This window comes from Cetorhinus maximus, chromosome 16, assembly GCF_964194155.1.
Source record: "Cetorhinus maximus chromosome 16, sCetMax3.hap1.1, whole genome shotgun sequence".
NCBI classification, from domain to species: Eukaryota; Metazoa; Chordata; class Chondrichthyes; order Lamniformes; family Cetorhinidae; genus Cetorhinus; species Cetorhinus maximus.
In genome coordinates this window covers 33828124-33845872 of record NC_135894.1, presented here as the reverse complement: position 1 = coordinate 33845872, position 17749 = coordinate 33828124, and the positions used below count along the sequence as shown (strand labels likewise).

The following is a 17749-nucleotide window of genomic DNA, read 5'->3' as shown; positions in this document are numbered from 1 at the left end:
GTAGGGGTGAGGGAGCGGGAGGGGATGGAAGGGGTGAGGATGTGAAGGGAGGGGATGGTAGGGGTGAGGATGTGAGGTGATGGTAGGGGTGAGGATGTGAGGGAGGGGATGGTAGGGGTGAGGATGTGAGGGGATGGTAGGGCTGAGGATGTGAGGTGATGGTAGGGGTGAGGATGTGAGGGAGGGGATGGTAGGGGTGAGGATGTGAGGGGATGGTAGGGCTGAGGATGTGAGGGGATGGTAGGGCTGAGGATGTGAGGGAGGGGATGGTAGGGCTGAGGATGTGAGGGAGGGGATGGTAGGGCTGAGGATGTGAGGGAGGGGATGGTAGGGCTGAGGATGTGAGGGAGGGGATGGTAGGGCTGAGGATGTGAGGGAGGGGATGGTAGGGCTAAGGATATGAGGGAGGGGATGGCAGGGGTGAGGATGTGAGGAGATGGCAGGGATGAGGATGTGAGCGAGGGGATGGTGGGGCTGAGGATGTGATGGAGGGGATGGTGTGGTGAGGGAGGGAATGTTAGGGTGAGGATGTGAGGGAGGGGATGGTAGGGGTGAGGATATGAGGGAGGGGATGGTAGGGGTGAGGATGTGAGGAGGGGATGGTAGGGTTGAGTTCTCAATTCCAGGACACACTCATAAAGTCATTGTGGCACAGAATGAGGCCATTCGGTTCATCAATTCTATGCCAGCTCTTCCTGGAGCAGTTCCGTTAGTCCCATTCCCCTGCTCTGTCCCTGTGACCCTGCAAGTTTATTTCCTTTAATTCTCCTTCCAGTTTCCTTTTGAAATATTTGAGAGCCAATCATTTGTGAACTCCAAAATCCCATATGATTTGCTAACTACTCAATATGTCCTGCCAGTTTCAAAGATTTATGTACGTGAGCCCCAGATCCGTCTGTCCCTACACATTCTTTAGAACTGTGCCATTAAGTCTATATTGTATCTATGAAAACCTTCTGCCCAAATGCATCACCTCACACTTCTCTATTAAATTCCATCTGCCCATGCTGCTAGCCCATATGTGGGTCTCACAATTAGTGCTCTCCTTAGACTTGGGGCTTAGATACTGTTGACTGAAGAGTTACCATGTGGACTAGGAGCATCCTGTTCATGTTTGTTGAGGATGATGGTCTGTGGGACGAGCAGGTCTAACCTCAGTACATCTGTGGGTCTCTTTGTATGGAATTTAGTGGCTGGAGTTATATCTGACACATAGGAAAATGGTCAGAGTTGTTGAGGTCGATCATCACAGCCTAGGACACTGTTGCTAAGGCCCCTTCATGCAGTATACTCAATCCATCTTCAGCTCTTTGATTGATCACCTTCCCTGCATTCTTATCATTAGAAATGGTCGTGTTCCCTGATGCACTGTTGCATTCACAACTCCTCTTAGAATGAGGCTAACCTAAAGTGGATGTAGACATCCAGGCTTGGGCTAGCAAGTGGCAAGTAACATTTGACTATGGCCATTTGATGAGTTGAGTAGCTGAGAGAAAGATGAGGTGTTGAAAGGCCTAGGTTACATTCGTCACCCTAATACAATTATTTCTCAGCTATATAGTTACCACAACTCTACTTTGCTGTCAGTTGGGAAAACAGGACTGTTACACATGTATTGCATTTCATTAATGTACTGTTTATTTTTATTTCAGCAGATCTTTATATTGCTGTGCTAAGCTTAGCACCTTGCCATGGGCCTGACAAAGCAGTATCTACGCTACGTTGCCAGTGCAGTTTTTGGATTAATTGCAAGTCAGAAGGCAAATATTGTTTTTGTACAGCTGCGAGGAGAGAAAGGTCGATATGTGGCTGTTGCTGCCTGTGAGCATGTATTCATTTGGGATATTCGAAAGGGAGAGAAGGTTAGTTAACATCCTGTGAACTGGTGGGTTTATTTATGTTTTTGTGAGTATATGTGATCAAATGGGGTGACTTCTTGTAGTGTCAAACCACTGTCTGCTACAAGGAAATGGATATGTTTTTGGGTTTTTGTCCAAATTCTGTTAGCTTGCATTTGCAAAAAGTTTCTTCAAGGAAGAATTGAACTGATATGTTATGTTTTAACATCCTGCTGTGTTGTATCCACAGGTATTGATTCTTCAGGGCATTAAACATGAAGTAACTTACTTGTGCGCCGCTCCTGATGAACGTCACCTAGCGGTTGGATATGAAGATGGCTCAATCCGTATCTTCAATATAATGACTGGGGAGAGTAATGTCACCCTTAATGGGCACAAAGCATCAGTGACAATTCTCAACTATGATACCCTTGGAGCACGACTAGTTTCAGGGTCAAAGGTAGGGTATACTCCTTTCAGGTTTTATTTTGAAGGGAGGGAATACCTGTGCCTTTTGAGTTGAATGATGAACTGGTAAGATTTTGCACTGCATAACCATGGTTGGGCAAGCTATTCCATAGACTACAGTGCTACTTCCTTCAGTATTGCCTTCACTCCAAGATAATGTTTTGTTTCTAGACTTTGTGGGACTTGAGTTTGATATTTTCAGTGAACCACATGCAGCTGGTTAAGTTTGAAACCTTGATTCCCTCAGCATGTAGTTTCTATGCCAGAAGCTGCTTTAATGTTAATTGAATCATCATCGAAAGTGACTCAATTGAGGGACATCTCCACCTTTCTTATCCCGCAGGACACAGAAATCATCATTTGGGATGTTATCAATGAGAGTGGATTGTACAGACTGAAAGGACATAAAGATGCCATTACACACGCTGCATTTCTGAAAGGCAGGAATTTTCTGGTCTCAAGGTAATATAGGAGAGAAAGAGACATCAATTTATCTTTTAAATTGAGAAGCCATTGTGATGGGCCATGATGTCACAGCTCACCACCAAGGTTGGAAAGAGAATAAGAGAAGGCAGGATAAAACAAAGTAGTGATTGATGAAGTCAAACTTGTATTTTAAAAACCTGAAGGTTCTAAGAAGAAAGAACAGAGTGAGGTATGGATTTTCATTATTTTGAGACCCTGAATTATCAGGCTGTGTAATACATCTTAATTTAAACAAAGAGAATGCAAAGAGAATACTAGCCATTGTAATAATATTGATAAAATAGAAACTGAGAAGTTTCAGTGGCCTATAATTAGTAAAATGGTGGTAAAAGGAAGAATAGGGCCAATTAGGGATCAAAAAGGGGATTTACTAATGGAGGGAGGAGGAATAGCTGAGGTATTAATGGGCATTTTGCATCTGTCTTTACAAGGAAGAAGGTGCTATCCAGGCCACAGTAAAAGAGGAGGTAATTAAGGAAGAGTTATTAGGTAGGCTATCTGTATTTAAAGTTGATAAGGCACCAGGACTGGATGAGATGCATCCAAAGATACTGAAGAAATGGGAGTGGAAATTGTGGAGTCACTGGCCATAATTTTCCAGTCTTTCTTAGACCCTGGGGTGGTGCCAGGGAGCGAGAAAATTGGATATGTTACACCCTTGTTCAAATAAGGCGTAAAGATAAGCCCAGCAACTACAGGCCAGACAGTTTAACTTTGGCGGTGGGGAAACTTGTAGGAATAATAATTTGGGACAAAATTAATAATCACATGGACAAATGCAGGTTAATTAAGGAAAACCAGCATGGATTTGTTAAGGAAAAATCATGTTTAACTAACTTGCTGGAGTTTTTGAAGAGGTAACAGAGGGTTAAAGTGGGCAATGCTGTTGATGTGGTGTACATGAACTACCAAAAGTCAATTGATATAGTGCTGCACAGCAGACCTATGAGCAAAGTTATAGCTCAAAATTGGTTAAGTGACAGGAAACAGAGCAGTGGTTAATGAATGTTTTTCAGGCTGGAGGAAGGTTTGTAGTTGAGTTTCCCAGGCGTCAGTGTAGGGATCCTTGTTCTTCCTGATATATATTAATGACCTAGACCTTGGTGTGCAGGGGATGATTTCAAAATTTGAAGATGATATGAAACTTGGAAGCATTGTGAACTGAGGAGGATAATGTAGAACCTCAAAAGGACATAGACAAGTTGGTGGAGTGGGCAGACAGGTGGCAGATGAAGTTCAATGTGGAGAAATGTTAAGTGATTCCTTTTAAGTGATGTAGGAAGAACATGGAAAGGCAATATAAAGGGTACAACTCTAAAGGGGTTGCAAGAGCAGAGGGACCTGGATGTATATGCATAAATCATTGAAGATGGCAGAACAGGTTGAGAACATGATTAATAAAGCATAGTGTCCTAGGCTTTATGAATAGGGACATGGAGTTCAAGAGCAAGGAGGTTATGTTGAACTTGTATAAGTCACTAGTTCGAACTTGTATAAGTCACTAGTTCGGCCTAAGCCAATATGTTGCGTACAGTTGTGGGCACTGCGTTTTAGGAAGGATGTGAAGGTATTAGAGGGGGTGCAGAAAAGATTAATGAGAATGGTTCCAGGGATGAGAAATTTTAGTTCTGAAGATAGACTGGAGAAGTTAGGACTGTCTTCCTTGGAGAGGAGATCTGATAGAGGTATGCAAAATCATGACGGGTCTAAATAAGAATAGATAGGGAGAAACTGCTCTCACTCATGAAAGGGTCAAGAACCAAGAGGGCACAGATTTAAAGTAATTGGCAAAAGAAGTAAAAGGGACATGAGGAAAAACTTCTTCCGCAGTGAGTGCTTAAGGTCTGGAATGCACTGCCTGAGTGTGTGGTGGAGGCAGGTTCAATCAAGGCATTCAAGAGAGAGTTAGACTGTTACCTGAAAAGGAAGAATGTGCAGGGTTATGAGGAGAAGGCTGGGGAATAGCACTAGGTTAATTGCTTATTTGGAAAGCAGGTGCAGACACGATGGGCTGAATGGCCACTCTCTACATTGCAACAATTCTGTGATTTGATGAATGGAAGTGGGTGGAGTTGAAATTTCAAAGCTTCAGGGTTTATCATAGCAATCACTGGACAAAGAAAGATCAAGGTCCACCAGTTTTGTTTCCTACTGTCCTGGCAATCGCATGACACGATGGTCAAGAGTTGACTAATCGTAGCAATCAATCAATAGTGTATTGATTAGCCTAGAACAGACTCCAAAATAGCATGATGAAATTCTTAGTGGTGGAGAGCTTTGAGAACTATTGGTCCAAAGTCACCTTTTCCCTCAACCGTGCCACACTTTTCACATGTTTTGCCTCAATTTACAGTTATGTAACTATAACCCAAAATGTTACTTTTCTAAAAGAAATCTATTTCATTTGCATTTTAATGAATCAGTGCTAATCTCCTTCAGCATTTCCTCAGAGTTTGCTCCATAGATTGGCTACTCGCTCACCAAATTACTGCTTCAGTTTTGTGACAGTTTACTAAATTGATTGATGGAAAGTGGAAATCCTTTTACAGATTGTAATTTTACAATTGGTGTATTTGTACTTACTAATTTGAAGAGTCTTGAGCAAAATGTAACAGTATTTCATCCAATAATGATATCGATTGGTAATGGCCAGGAAATGGTGTTTAGGATGAGAAAAAATTGATAAAAGCAAATTACTGCGGACGCTGGAAATCTGAAATATAAACAAAGTGCTGGAAATATTCAGCAGACGTCTGGTAGCATCTATGGAAAGAGTAACAGAGTTAACTCTTCAAAAGAAGAGTCATGTTCGACTTGAAATGTTAACTCTGTTGCCCTCTCCACAGATGCTGTCAGATGTGCTGAATATTTCCAGTATTTTCTGAGAGGAGTTTGAGTTGGATTAAGAGAGTGCAAGCAGATATTGAATCTAAATTGAGATGACAAGGGCAAGATAGTTGGATTGAATGGAATTTTCCTTTTTTATTTTACCTGGTTGTGCTCTAAATTTTAGGATAAAGGAATGATGGGCTGAGGAAATTTTGACACTGTAGTGCTAATAATGCAGTGAGACACAATTTTGGATCACAACAGTGACTGGCTGACTGAAGTAATACCGAGATTTTCAATTAATTATTCCATACCAAGTTGTTCGTTAGTGCTGCATTAATGTTTTATTTAATCTCCTATTTATGGCCAATAGTAATGCCTTCTTTCAGTATTTCTTTCCATTTTTCTTTTAGCTCCAAGGACACGTTTGTTAAGTGGTGGGACTTGGATACACAGCATTGCTTCCAGACCATGGTTGGTCATCGCAGTGAGGTCAGCAACATTGTTTTGTTCCTGGCCCTGTTAGACTGCCATCATGATGGGTATTGCAGGAGATTTGGCAATTGCTTGGATGTCTAAACAGATTATACTGCCTTGTTTTGAACCTGCCTAAGTGTACTATTTGCCTTCAAAATGAGACTGTTTCAGTGGACGATTATAATTCATGCTGGTGTCGCCCCCCCCCCTCAACCAATAAAAAGTGTAATGTGTAATTCCTATATTTCTTTGATTTAAAACACTCTTATTTTATCAGTGTCTGTCTTGTTGCTTTTTTCATTCTCTTGCACAATAACAAGTTGGGACCATGTTGTACAAATTCAAGCACATTCAGATTGTGCTTTTACTGACAAAAATTATGCAGATGTCATTTCTCACTGCCCCACTCCCACTCTGATCTCTCTGTCCTCAGCCTGCTACACTGTTCTCATGAAGCTTAAGGAACAGCATATCACCTTTTGATTAGGCACTTTCCAGCCTTCCAGATACAACATTGAATTCAACAATTTCAGGCCATAACCTCTTTCCCCATTTTTTAGGACAGCAGCTGTTGGTAATAATTTTGCATTTACACCTCCCCTGGACTCATCTTTTGCTTCTTTACTTGGCCTATTACTTTCCTTTTTTGACTTGCATCACCAATGCTTTTGTCATTTAATCTCTCCTGCTTTCCACCCTTTCACAGACGTTCCCTTTTGTTCCCTCTACCACTTCACTGAAATGCTAACCTGGTTTCTCTGCTGCCTGGCCTGCTGAGCATTTCCAGTATTTTCTGTTATTATTTTAGATTATGTTGTTCATTGAATAAATATAGATGCTTGTTTTGTTACAAAACAGATATTGTAAATTATTTCCTTAAATTCAAATGCAATTTGGTACTACATGTAGATTGTTTGAACCAGGATAGAATAATTTCATTTTCTGCGAAATAAGCTTTAAATATAGTTACTCTGTTGCTTTCTGTATCTACTCTAGGTGTGGGGTTTTGTGCTACTTACAGATGAAAAGAGAATAATGACTGGATCATCTGACAGTGAACTGAGGGTGTGGGACATCCATTATCTGGATGAGGTGAAAACTTGATACAATACACATTTAATCAATTGTAACTGTTGGTCTGTTTAATACTTATGTTTGCTTCATCTGTGAGTCATGTTTCTCTTTAATTATAGATGTATTACAAACTCTTGTTACAGAAGAATATCATAACATGTTGCACTGTGTGTTCTGGATAGTTGATATCACAAGATAAATTTGTATGAGGATCACATCCAGCCCATCTCAGTTTATTGTTCCAGAAAGGCCCTGCAATTTCCCCATTCCCACATTTAAATTTTTCTTTCTTCAAGTATCCAGAATTTTTGCCCACCCTACTTTAGCTGGAAGACAATTCCCTGAATTGATCGTTCTTTGCAAGAAGAATATTTTAACACCAGCCTTCAATTTGTCTTTTATTGGTTTGAACCTATGACTCCTTGTCCTACTTTTGACAATTTAGTCTGAAGCCTTATTCTGGATTTACCTTTACCACATTTAAAAAAACAAGACATAGGAACAGGAGTAAGACCATATGGCCTGCTTCACCATTCAGTACAATCATGGCTGATAGAGTTATACAGCACAGAAACAGGCCCTTCGGCCTATCTTGTCTGTGCTGGCCATCAAGGACCTACCTTTTCTAATACCATTTTCCAGCACTTGGCCCGTAGTCCTATATGCTATGGCATTGCAAGTGCTCAGCTAAATACTTTAAATGTTCGCAGGTTCCTGCCTGTACTGCCCCCTCAGGCAGTGTGTTCCAGATTCCAACCACCCTCTGGGTGAAAACCTTTCCTCAAATCCCCTCTAAACCACCTGCCCCTTACCCTAAATTGATGCCCCCTGGTTATTGACACCTCCGCTAAGGGGAAAAGTTTCTTCCTATCTATCCTACCTATGTCCCTCATAATTTTGTATACCTCTATCAGGCCCCCCCTTAGCCTTTTCTGCTCTAAGGAAAACAACCCTAGCCTATCCAGCCCTCTTCATAGCAGAAACGTTCCAGCCCAGGCAACATCCTGGTGAATCTCCTCTGCACCCTCTCCAGTGCAATCACATCCTTCCTATAGTGTGGCGACCAGAACTGCAAACAGTACTCCAGCTGTGGCCTAACTAGCGTTGTATACAGCTCCAACATAACCTCCCTGCTCTTATATTCTATGCCTCAGCTAATAAAGACAAGTATCCCATATGCCTTCTTAACCACCTTATCTACCTGTGCTGCTGCCTTCAGGGATCTATTGACATGTACACCAATGCCCCCTCTAATCCTCTGTTCTTCCTAAGATCCTACCATTCATTGTGTATTCCCTTGCCGCGTTAGTCCTCCCAAAATGCATCACCTCACACTTCTCAGGATTAAATTCTATTTGCCACTGCACTGCCTATCTTACCAGTCCATCTATATCATCCTGTAATCTAAGGCTTTTCTCCTCACTATTTACGACACCACCAATTTTTGTGCCATCTGCGAACTTACTGATCGTACCTCCTATGTTCATGTCTAACTTACTAATGTACAGTACAAACAGCAAGGGTCCCAGCACCGATCCCTGTGGTGCACCACTTGTCACAGGCCTCCAATCACAAAAACAACCTTCGACCATCACCCTCTGCCTCCTGCCACTAAGCCAATTTTGGATCCAATTTGCCAAATTGCCCTGGATCCCATGGGCTCGTGCCTTTTTGACCATTCTCCCATGCGGGACCTTGTCAAAAGCCTTACTGAAGTCCATGTAGACATCAACTGCGCAACCCTCATCTACACAACTAGTCACCTCATCAAAAAATTCAATCAAATTTGTTAGACATGATCTCCCCCTGATAAAGCCATGCTGACTATTCCTGATTAATCCTTGCCTCTCCAAGGGGAGATTCATCCTGTCCCTCTGAATTTTTCCCAATAGTTTCCCTCGCGCTGATGTTAGACTCACTGGGCTGCAATTACCTGGTTTATCCCCACTACCCTTCTTGAATAATGGTACCACATTCGCTGTCCTCCAGTCCTCTGGTACCCCACCTGTGGTCAGAGAGGATTTGAAAATTAGTGCCAGAGCCCTTGCAGTCTCCTCCCTTGCCTCACATAGCAGCCTGGGATATATGTCATCTGGGCCTGGGGATTTGGCTAAAACCGCTAATACCTCCTCCCTTTCATTGCTAATTTGTTCAAGTATATCACAGTCTCCCTCCCTAATTTCTAAACCTATATCAGTCTTCTACATAGTGAACACAGATGAAAAGTAATCATTTAAAACCTCACCTACGTCCTCCAGCTCCACACACATTGCCACCTTAGTCCCTAATTAGTCCTACTCTTTCCCTGGTAATCCTCTTGCCCTTAATATATTTATAAAATGCCTTGGGATTTCCCTTTATCTTGCCCACCAGTGTTTTTTCATGCCCACTCTTCACTCTCCTAATTACTTTTTTAAGTACCCCCCTACACTTTCTATACTCCTCTAGGGATTCTGCTGTTTTCAGCCCTCTGTATATGCCATAAGCCTCCTTTTTTTTCCTTATCCAATCCTCTATATCCTTTGACATCCAGGGTTCCCTGGACTTGTTGGCCCTACCCTTCACCTTTACAGGAATATGTTGGCCCTGAACTTTCACTATTTCCTTTTTGAGAGACTCCCACTGGTCTGATGTAGACTTTCCGAAAGTAGCTGCTCCCAGTCCACTTTGACCAAATCCTGTCTTATCATATTGAAATTGACCTTCCCCAATTCAGGACCTTTATTTTTGGTCCATCTCTGTCCTTTTCCATAACTACCTTAAATCTTAGAGAGTTATGTCACTATCCCCGAATGCTCCCCCACTGACACATCTACCACTTGCCCGGCTTCATTGTCTTGGACTTCAACTCCACTTTCCCACCTGCTTCCCATGTCCCTTGATTCCCTGAGAAACTAAAAGTCTGTATCCCAGCCTTAAATGTATTCAACAATGGCACATCCACAACCCTCTGGGAGTGAATTCCAAAGATTTACAGCCCTTTGAGTGAAGAAATTTCTCCTTATATTTTCCATTGTCTTTGGAGACAGCTTGGGTGGCATTTGCCTTTCCCTTTTCACAGGATTTAGAAACATGCAGTCTACTGCATATGTATGCGCTTAAATTCTACTTGCAGCTGCATTATCACAGTGACATTGATGCATAATGGCCCCATATAAGATGCATTTCAAAGTGTAAACGAGTTGGTGTAATAATATTTGGTTATTCTACTTGTTGGTGGGGCTGTTATGACCGATGCAGTTGGTAAAGCGGAGTTATTTAAAATAATCCCAGAGGGAAACTTTAAACAACTGTCATAACCTATAATTTTAAGTGTTATGTTTGAGATGGGACTCTAAATTCAGGAATCAGACCATCAGTTCTTGAAGTTTTACATTAAACTAATTGAAACATTTTATTAATTTACTCAGGCTGCAAATTATTGCTATCATAACTTTTAACAAATTCCCAAACTCATTTCCATTAAAGCAACAGTAACCCATAGACTTAACCAAACACCAAAGCATTTTCACCTTATGAATTCAAAAATGAGGTTTTTTTCACTGTGGAGCCAGTTGGAGGCTTGCAGCTGCCTTTTGATCTTACATTGCCTCTGCCCTGTACACCCAAAAACTACTTAAGTTATACCTACCACCACTGATTGAATTCAAATTCTCATTGTCCCACTGGTCTTGTTGAACTTTACCTTTTAACAATGAAACCCCATTCATTGTACCAAATTTTATTAGTAATACAAACATATTGCTTGGTAGCTGCTAGAAAGGCATCAAGTTTTCACCCCACTTCTTGAATGCTCTATTCAAAAAATGTAAATGCACCCTACCTCTCTGTTTACATCTTAAACTAGTACATATCAAAGCACCCAGACTAGCTGACTTTATTCTAATTAAGACACACCCACAGACTAAACCTCTAATTTAAAAGAAAAATATTTTCCAAAATATTATATACATTAATAACTTCATGTCAGGGGCTATCTTTAGCTGGTTGCTATAGGTAGGCTGTTTATATGAGTATTCTTGAGAGAAAGTTTCAACTTAACATATATTTCTGTAGCATTTCTCATGTACAGAAATATGTCTCCAAGTGCATTATATGGTGGTAGAAAGCAGTGAGCAGGAGGAAATAAAAGTCCAGTAAATTGTAAAAACACAGAAAATATCAAGACTTGAACAGCCATTCTCATCAATTTATTTGTTTCCCTTTGTTTAAGAAAGAGTAAATAAACAGAATATCGATAAAGTTCAAGAATGTAAACTATATGAATTCTTAAAGATTTCTTCTGAGGGGTTTTTAGAAGGCTTTTGAAAGCAGGGAGGATGGTAGAAATGCAAAATGATTTGGAGGAGGCAGTTGTAGAGGGCAGGGACATAATGGCTGAAAGAGTAGGCACAGTGGAGGCAAATGGAAACAAGGAATATCAAGAGGTCTGGAGGGTGCATGAGTGTTCCTTGAGATTGCTGAGGGTAGTAGAGCAAGGCTTTGGAAGGACCCCACAATGAGGATAAGAACCCTGAAGTCATTTAGCTGAGGTATGACAATTCTTGAACTTTAGCAAGGAAGGACCATGCTATTCCTGGCTTGGTGGTATTGATTTTGCAAAATCTAAATTTCTTCTTCATGTTTCTTCTTTAAGACACAGTCAGTTGGAAATTCTGATATGGCAGTTGGATTAATCTTTTACAATATATCAATGCCAAAGAATAGAAAGGAGCCTTTATTTATCTTTTGCGTAAGCTGTGTTGTGAATTATTTCTCAGGAGAAAGAAGCTGGGGAACCAAATGTGAAAAGGACAAAGAGCCCCTTCGAAAATACTGAAATAACTGAAGAGGAATTAAATGAAAATCCAGAGGAGGTGGATCCTATTTCTGTAATGTATTCAGCTGTTCCTTAGTGATCACATCCTAAATCAGTTTGACCAGAACAGGATTGCTTGTATTCTTTAAAATACAACCTGCATTGCAATCTTGTACCAGCACCAATAAAACAAATAATTTGTATTAACTCCTTCCAACCTTCATCTGAACTTGTAAGCGTTTTTTTATTTGTTCATTGGATGAGGTGTCACTGGCAAGGCCAGCATTTATTTGCAACCCCTAATTGCCCTTGAGAGGGTGGTGGTGAGCCGCCACCTTGAACCTTTGCAGTTCACGTAGTATAGGTACATCCACAGTGCTGTTAGGGAGGGTTTTGACCTAGCCACAGTGAAGAAATGGCAATTATATGTCAGGGCGGTGTCTGGCTTGAATGGGAACGCCACCACCTGCAACTTCCCCTTCATCTTCCCTTGTCCTTCTAGGTGGTGGAAGAGGCTGGTTTGAAAGATGCTGTCAAAGAATCCTTGGTGAGTTGTTGCAATGCATCTTTCAGATGGTACACACTGCTGCCACTGTGTGCCATTGTAAACTCATTGACGTCTACAGCACAGAAGGAGGCCATTCGGCCCATCATGTCCGCGCCTGTCAACAAAGATCTGACTACACTAATCCCATTTTCCAGCACTTGGCCCATAGCCCTGGAGGCTATGGCAACACAAGTGAATATATAAATACTTCTTAAATGCTACAAGAGTTTCTGACTCAACCACCCTTTCATGCAGTGAGTTCCAGACTCCTACCACCCTCTGGGTGAAAACATTTCTCCTCAACTCCCCTCTTAGCCTTCCACCTCTTGCCTTAAATCTATGCCCCCTGGTTATTGACCCCTCTACTAATGGAAAAAGTGCCATAGTATTTATTATGGTTGATCCAATTAAATTTCTAATCAATGGTAACTTCCAGGGTGTTGATGGTGGGGAATTCAGTGATTGAATTGTGGAAAATCATGAAGTAGAATGTGATCTAGACATTGCTTTCTGAAGATAAGGGCATTGGAATGAGAAACTGGTGTTAAGAAAAAAGGGAAAATATTATGAATAAAATTGAAGTTGATTTAAAAATATATTGGAAATGGAGAGAAAAAAAACAATTTGAAATGTAAGCGGTCCATGAAAGGCCAATTACAACTTTTTCTGTGGAGCTATGCCGAGATCAATTTTGATTTTGGGCTGTTAGCTGAGACATATTATGCTATTGTGGCTCCTGGTTGAAAGCTGGTTATGATTGTAATCGCTTTCTATTTTCTCTACAGCGTATACTGACGTGTCGAAAAATTGGCTCTGTATTTCGGGAGAGTAGGGATCGTGTTGTTTGCTTAGCAACAGATCTCAGTAACAAAATTGTTGCTTGTCATGTAAGTATCATGTCTATAGATGTGCTAATTGAATGCCCAATAACTAAGCTCACATTTTGTAATATTCAGCCATTTAAAGTAATCTGTCGATTAACTTTGGCAAATTATTTTGCATATTGATTGACTTTATCTCTTTATTTCTGAATAGTGTCAGGCTGGGAAGTCTTGTGGCACAGTGGGTAGCATCCCTTCCTCTGAGCCAGAAGCTCTGGGTTCAAGTCCCATTCCAGGACTCAACGGCCAAAGAAGGTGTGTTCATAATGCGGCCTAACAGGCTAATTATTGTAAATCCTTCCAACATATGCCAATGGCAGGCTGTAAGAGCAGGAGAGATTTCTGGTCAGCCAAGTGTCTGCAGAAAGCAGTATCTTGTCAAGTGTAACCATGGACCAAGAAGCCCATGGTCATTAACGCCCTCTTAGGGCATGGTACCTAAAGAAGTAGTGTTAGGCTAAACCTATGTGTAATGCATTCAGTAACCTTAGTGCTAAAATTTACCTCAAATCTGATTAAACAACTGTGAAATTAATGCTAGATCAACAACATCTCATTCGCACAAATTAACTGCAGCCTTTGCCTAGAAAAATAGTAACAGCTACATTTTAAAAAGTAATAAATTGGCTGTGAAGCACTTTGAGATATCCCAATGATGTGAAAGGTGCTACATAAATACAAGTATTTCTTTCTAGAGCAGTAGTAAGGCTCAAGAAAGATTCTGGTTGCGAACTCCTACTGTTTTCAGAGTTTAATTATTAAACTGCTCATTGCTCTAAATTGGCTCTGTGAAATCAGAAGACTGTCAAACAGCAACTGAAAATAAACTTACAGTACATCATGCCCCTTTACCCATTCGTCTCCAAGGCCCAACTTACTTCCTGCCAACCTCTCAGTCACGTTACTACTTTTACTGCTTCCCCTTTAAACCACCCATTCAATTTCTGTATAGCTGTGTCTATCTCTTTCTACTGCCACACATCTCACCCTTAACCCACTATCTACCCCACCCGTCACTCAGTCTCTCCAAGGGCAGGTGATGCAAAATCCTCACCTTAAACTTGTTTCTCTTCTTCCCATCTTCCTTATTTCCTCCTCTCCCTTTCTACCTGTTACCTACAAAGGACTTTTGTTTGATTTTTTTTTAAAAAAACAAATCAGAGATTGAGAAAAGACAGTTGTGTCTCATTGGGCAGAATTTTCTGCCCACCGGGTGGGCGGGCCCGACCCAATCTCTGGCGGGTGGGGAGCCAATCCCCGCCAGAGAAGTGGGCCTCGCCTCCATTTTAAGTGCTATGCGCTTCCTGTGCGGGTGGGGCAAGGGGGTTCCCCAAATGCGAGAGTGCGCTCTTTCGTGCATGCGCATGAAAGAACGCACATCTCCATGAGGCTAAGTGCTGCCTCAGGGAGATCGCTGAAAGTTGTTGAAACATTAAAAATAGAAAAATAAAAAAATCCTTAACATGTCCCTCTCAAGTGACATGAGATGGGACATGTTAATAAATTTCACTAAAAGTTTATTAAAGTTTTTTAAACCCTACATGAAACCTCATCCCGCTGGTGGATGAGGTTTCATGTTTTTTCAGAAGCCCGCCGGGGCTCCTGGCCTGCCCGACAGCCTTAAGGTTGGACGGGCAGGTCCTTTAATTGTTTTAATTATCCTGTCAATGGCCTCAATTGGCCATTGACAGGTCGGCGGGCCCACAGCTGATTTTGCTGAGCCCCCGCCTTCCTGAAAATTTAGATGGGGCAGGATAACGTCGGGGGTTCCCCCCGACATCATCCCGCATCATTTTGCGCGTCGGTGAGCGAGCCCCAGACCCTGCTCACCAACAGCAAAATTCAGCCCATTGTCTTTTTCACAGGTGTAGACAATTCAAAATGACCCTTTCTGTCAACAGAACGCGTCACGTAATTAATTGGCTTCAAAATTTAATTTTTTTAAAGGACTGAATATTTGACAAAAGAGAAACCTTCTGTCTCTCTCTCTCTCTCACATAACCTCGCTCTTGTGCTCCTTTGCAGTCTCGAGCCCTCGCTCGCGCCCCACACTTTCGCTCGCACCCTCTTTCAAACACTGCCATGCTCTGTATCTCTCTCTCTCTTCCCTCTTCCTTGCTCTACCTCTCCTCTCTCATTTTCCCAACACAAACTCTCTGGTCTATTAACTCAAACTTTCTGCAGCTTATTGAACAGATAAGTTACAACACGTAATCCATACTCAGGGATGAGAAATTTCTGCCATTTGATGGAATTCTGACTTTCGAATAATGGAATTCTGCCCTTTTAATTTTTTTCCGACCTCTACCTCCCCTTGGCTGATGCCACCTCCAACGCAACCAAAGCTGGGAGGAAAGAATCTCAAAAAGCCCAGGAAATCTCTGCCATAACGAGGTCAGGAGCCGCTACTCATCCCGCCAGGAGGTACACTCTGCTGTTGACCATTTGGTGGAGTTGCGGTGTTCAGAAGGCCCAGGGGAGGGAAAAGAAGCAGCAGAGATGGGGTTCGGCAGGCCCAGGTGAGGGGAGGGAGCAGCAGAACTGGGGTTTGGCAGGCCTGGCAGGGAAGGGGTGAACAGTGAAGTCAGGTCTCCATGGGGTTCAGCAGGCTGAGGAGAGTGGGAGGGAAGGGGGGAAAAACAGAGCCTGAGCCTGATGCAGAAGTATTTTTTTCTCCTGAAGATTTGGCTACAGAGTATGTAAACAAAGATGTGTCAAAACTGGAAGTTGCTAAAGTTAGTGAGGTAGATTCTGCACTGTGCCATTATTTATTACTATTTATTTTGGCAAGACAAAAGAGGGTGAGATTTTTAAACTTGTGCACTGGAAGGTAACGTGTTAAGGTTGACGATTTCCGCTGTCCCGTAGAAAAATAAATTACAGAATTCTTTGCATTAAAAAGCTCACAAGTCACAAACATTTTTTCGTACTTAGTGAGATGTTATACTGTAATTGGTTTTAAAATGCAACATGTTGCAATATTTGGCTATTGCAAAAAATAAAAAACCCACAAGATGTAAACATCTTTCTGAAACAATGCAACATCAGCAACTTGAGAATCAAACTTGCAGTTATTGTGAAAAGTGTTATTCATTAACCAAAGTGCTTTTAGGAGATAGACTCAGAACAACCTAGTTTAAATTAATTAGTATTCTGAAATTAATTTGACAACTTTCCCCTGCTGCTAATTGAGGCAGGTATGTTTTTTGTTTGAGTTCTTCAATGAGTCAAGTCTGAACGAGAGCTCTTGCAAAACAGAGTAAAATGGACATATTAATTGATGTGCTTTGATACAGTTCCCCCTGGAGGAACTGAAGGAACAGCACCACATCTTCCGATTAGGCACTTTACAGCCTTCTAGACTTAACATTGAGTTCAACAACTTCAGACCATGAACTCTGTCCTCCATCTTTACTCCCTTTTTAATCCAATTGTTTTTATTTTTCATTTTATTTATTTATTCATTTTTTAAACCCTTTATCCCCAACCACACCCACCGCCATTGCCATCTGTCACTTGTTTCTATGTTGTGCTTTCACAGAGCACTGACCCTTGTCCTGCTATTAACACAAGCTGTTCTTACCTTTAGGCCACTATCAGTGCCTTCTTTAGACTTCACCACTACCATTAACACTCCCTTTGCCTTGTGTCCATGACATCTTTGTTAATCTCTTCTTAGCTCCCACCTACCCCTGACCTGCTATCTTGCTCCACCTGCTCCACCCCTCTTGAACAGTATAAAATCCATCACATTTCTACGTCTCAATAATTCTGCCATAATCCTTGACTCCCTTGCTGAGCAAAAATCTATCTAACACAGCCTAGAATATAGTAAATGTACCAAACTCCACTGCTCTCTTGGAGGAGAATTCCACAAATTAATGACCCTTTGAGAGAAAAAAATTCTCCTTATTTCAGTCCTAAATGGGATACCCCTAATTTTTAAACTGTGCCCCTTGGTTCTAGATCCCCCCCACAAAGGGAAACATCCTCTCGGGATCTAACCTGTCGAGTCCCCGCATAATCTTGTATGTTTCAATGAAATTAAATATTACCCATAATTCTTACACATGTAACACTATCACTCCTTTAAAAAATAAGCAAAATTGTCACAAAATGACTCTTCAAACTGCAATTACGAAGAATTAAGTCATCTTGTGAATCAAGTTACTAGTTATTTTGCATGACTAATCATTGATTTTATAGAAGGGAGAGTAGACACGGAATAAACTAGATTAAAAGACAATTACAACATTTTCATTTTTGAGATGAATGGGAACCTATCGCTCTAAATCTTAAATGGAGCAAAACTGGGCTTGCAGGGGAAATCTGTCTTGTAACCACAACTTTA

The 17749-nt window shown here is 41.4% G+C and overlaps 1 protein-coding gene across 2 annotated transcripts in view; it reads left to right on the top strand.

Moving 5' to 3' along the window:
• wdr3 (WD repeat domain 3) overlaps positions 1-17749 on the top strand; it is a 57762-nt gene that overhangs the window by 4963 nt on the left and 35050 nt on the right. Inside the window, exons 2-8 of one of the 2 annotated variants that reach the window (XM_078559629.1) lie at positions 1656-1862; positions 2089-2298; positions 2650-2768; positions 6035-6113; positions 7095-7190; positions 11933-12028; positions 13303-13404. In XM_078559629.1, the coding sequence (XP_078415755.1) occupies positions 1692-1862; positions 2089-2298; positions 2650-2768; positions 6035-6113; positions 7095-7190; positions 11933-12028; positions 13303-13404 (873 nt within the window). In that variant the 5' untranslated portion in view covers positions 1656-1691. Of the gene's footprint in view, positions 1-1652; positions 1863-2088; positions 2299-2649; positions 2769-6034; positions 6114-7094; positions 7191-11932; positions 12029-13302; positions 13405-17749 lie in introns of both variants that reach the window. The other variant, XM_078559630.1, reaches the window with a different exon arrangement.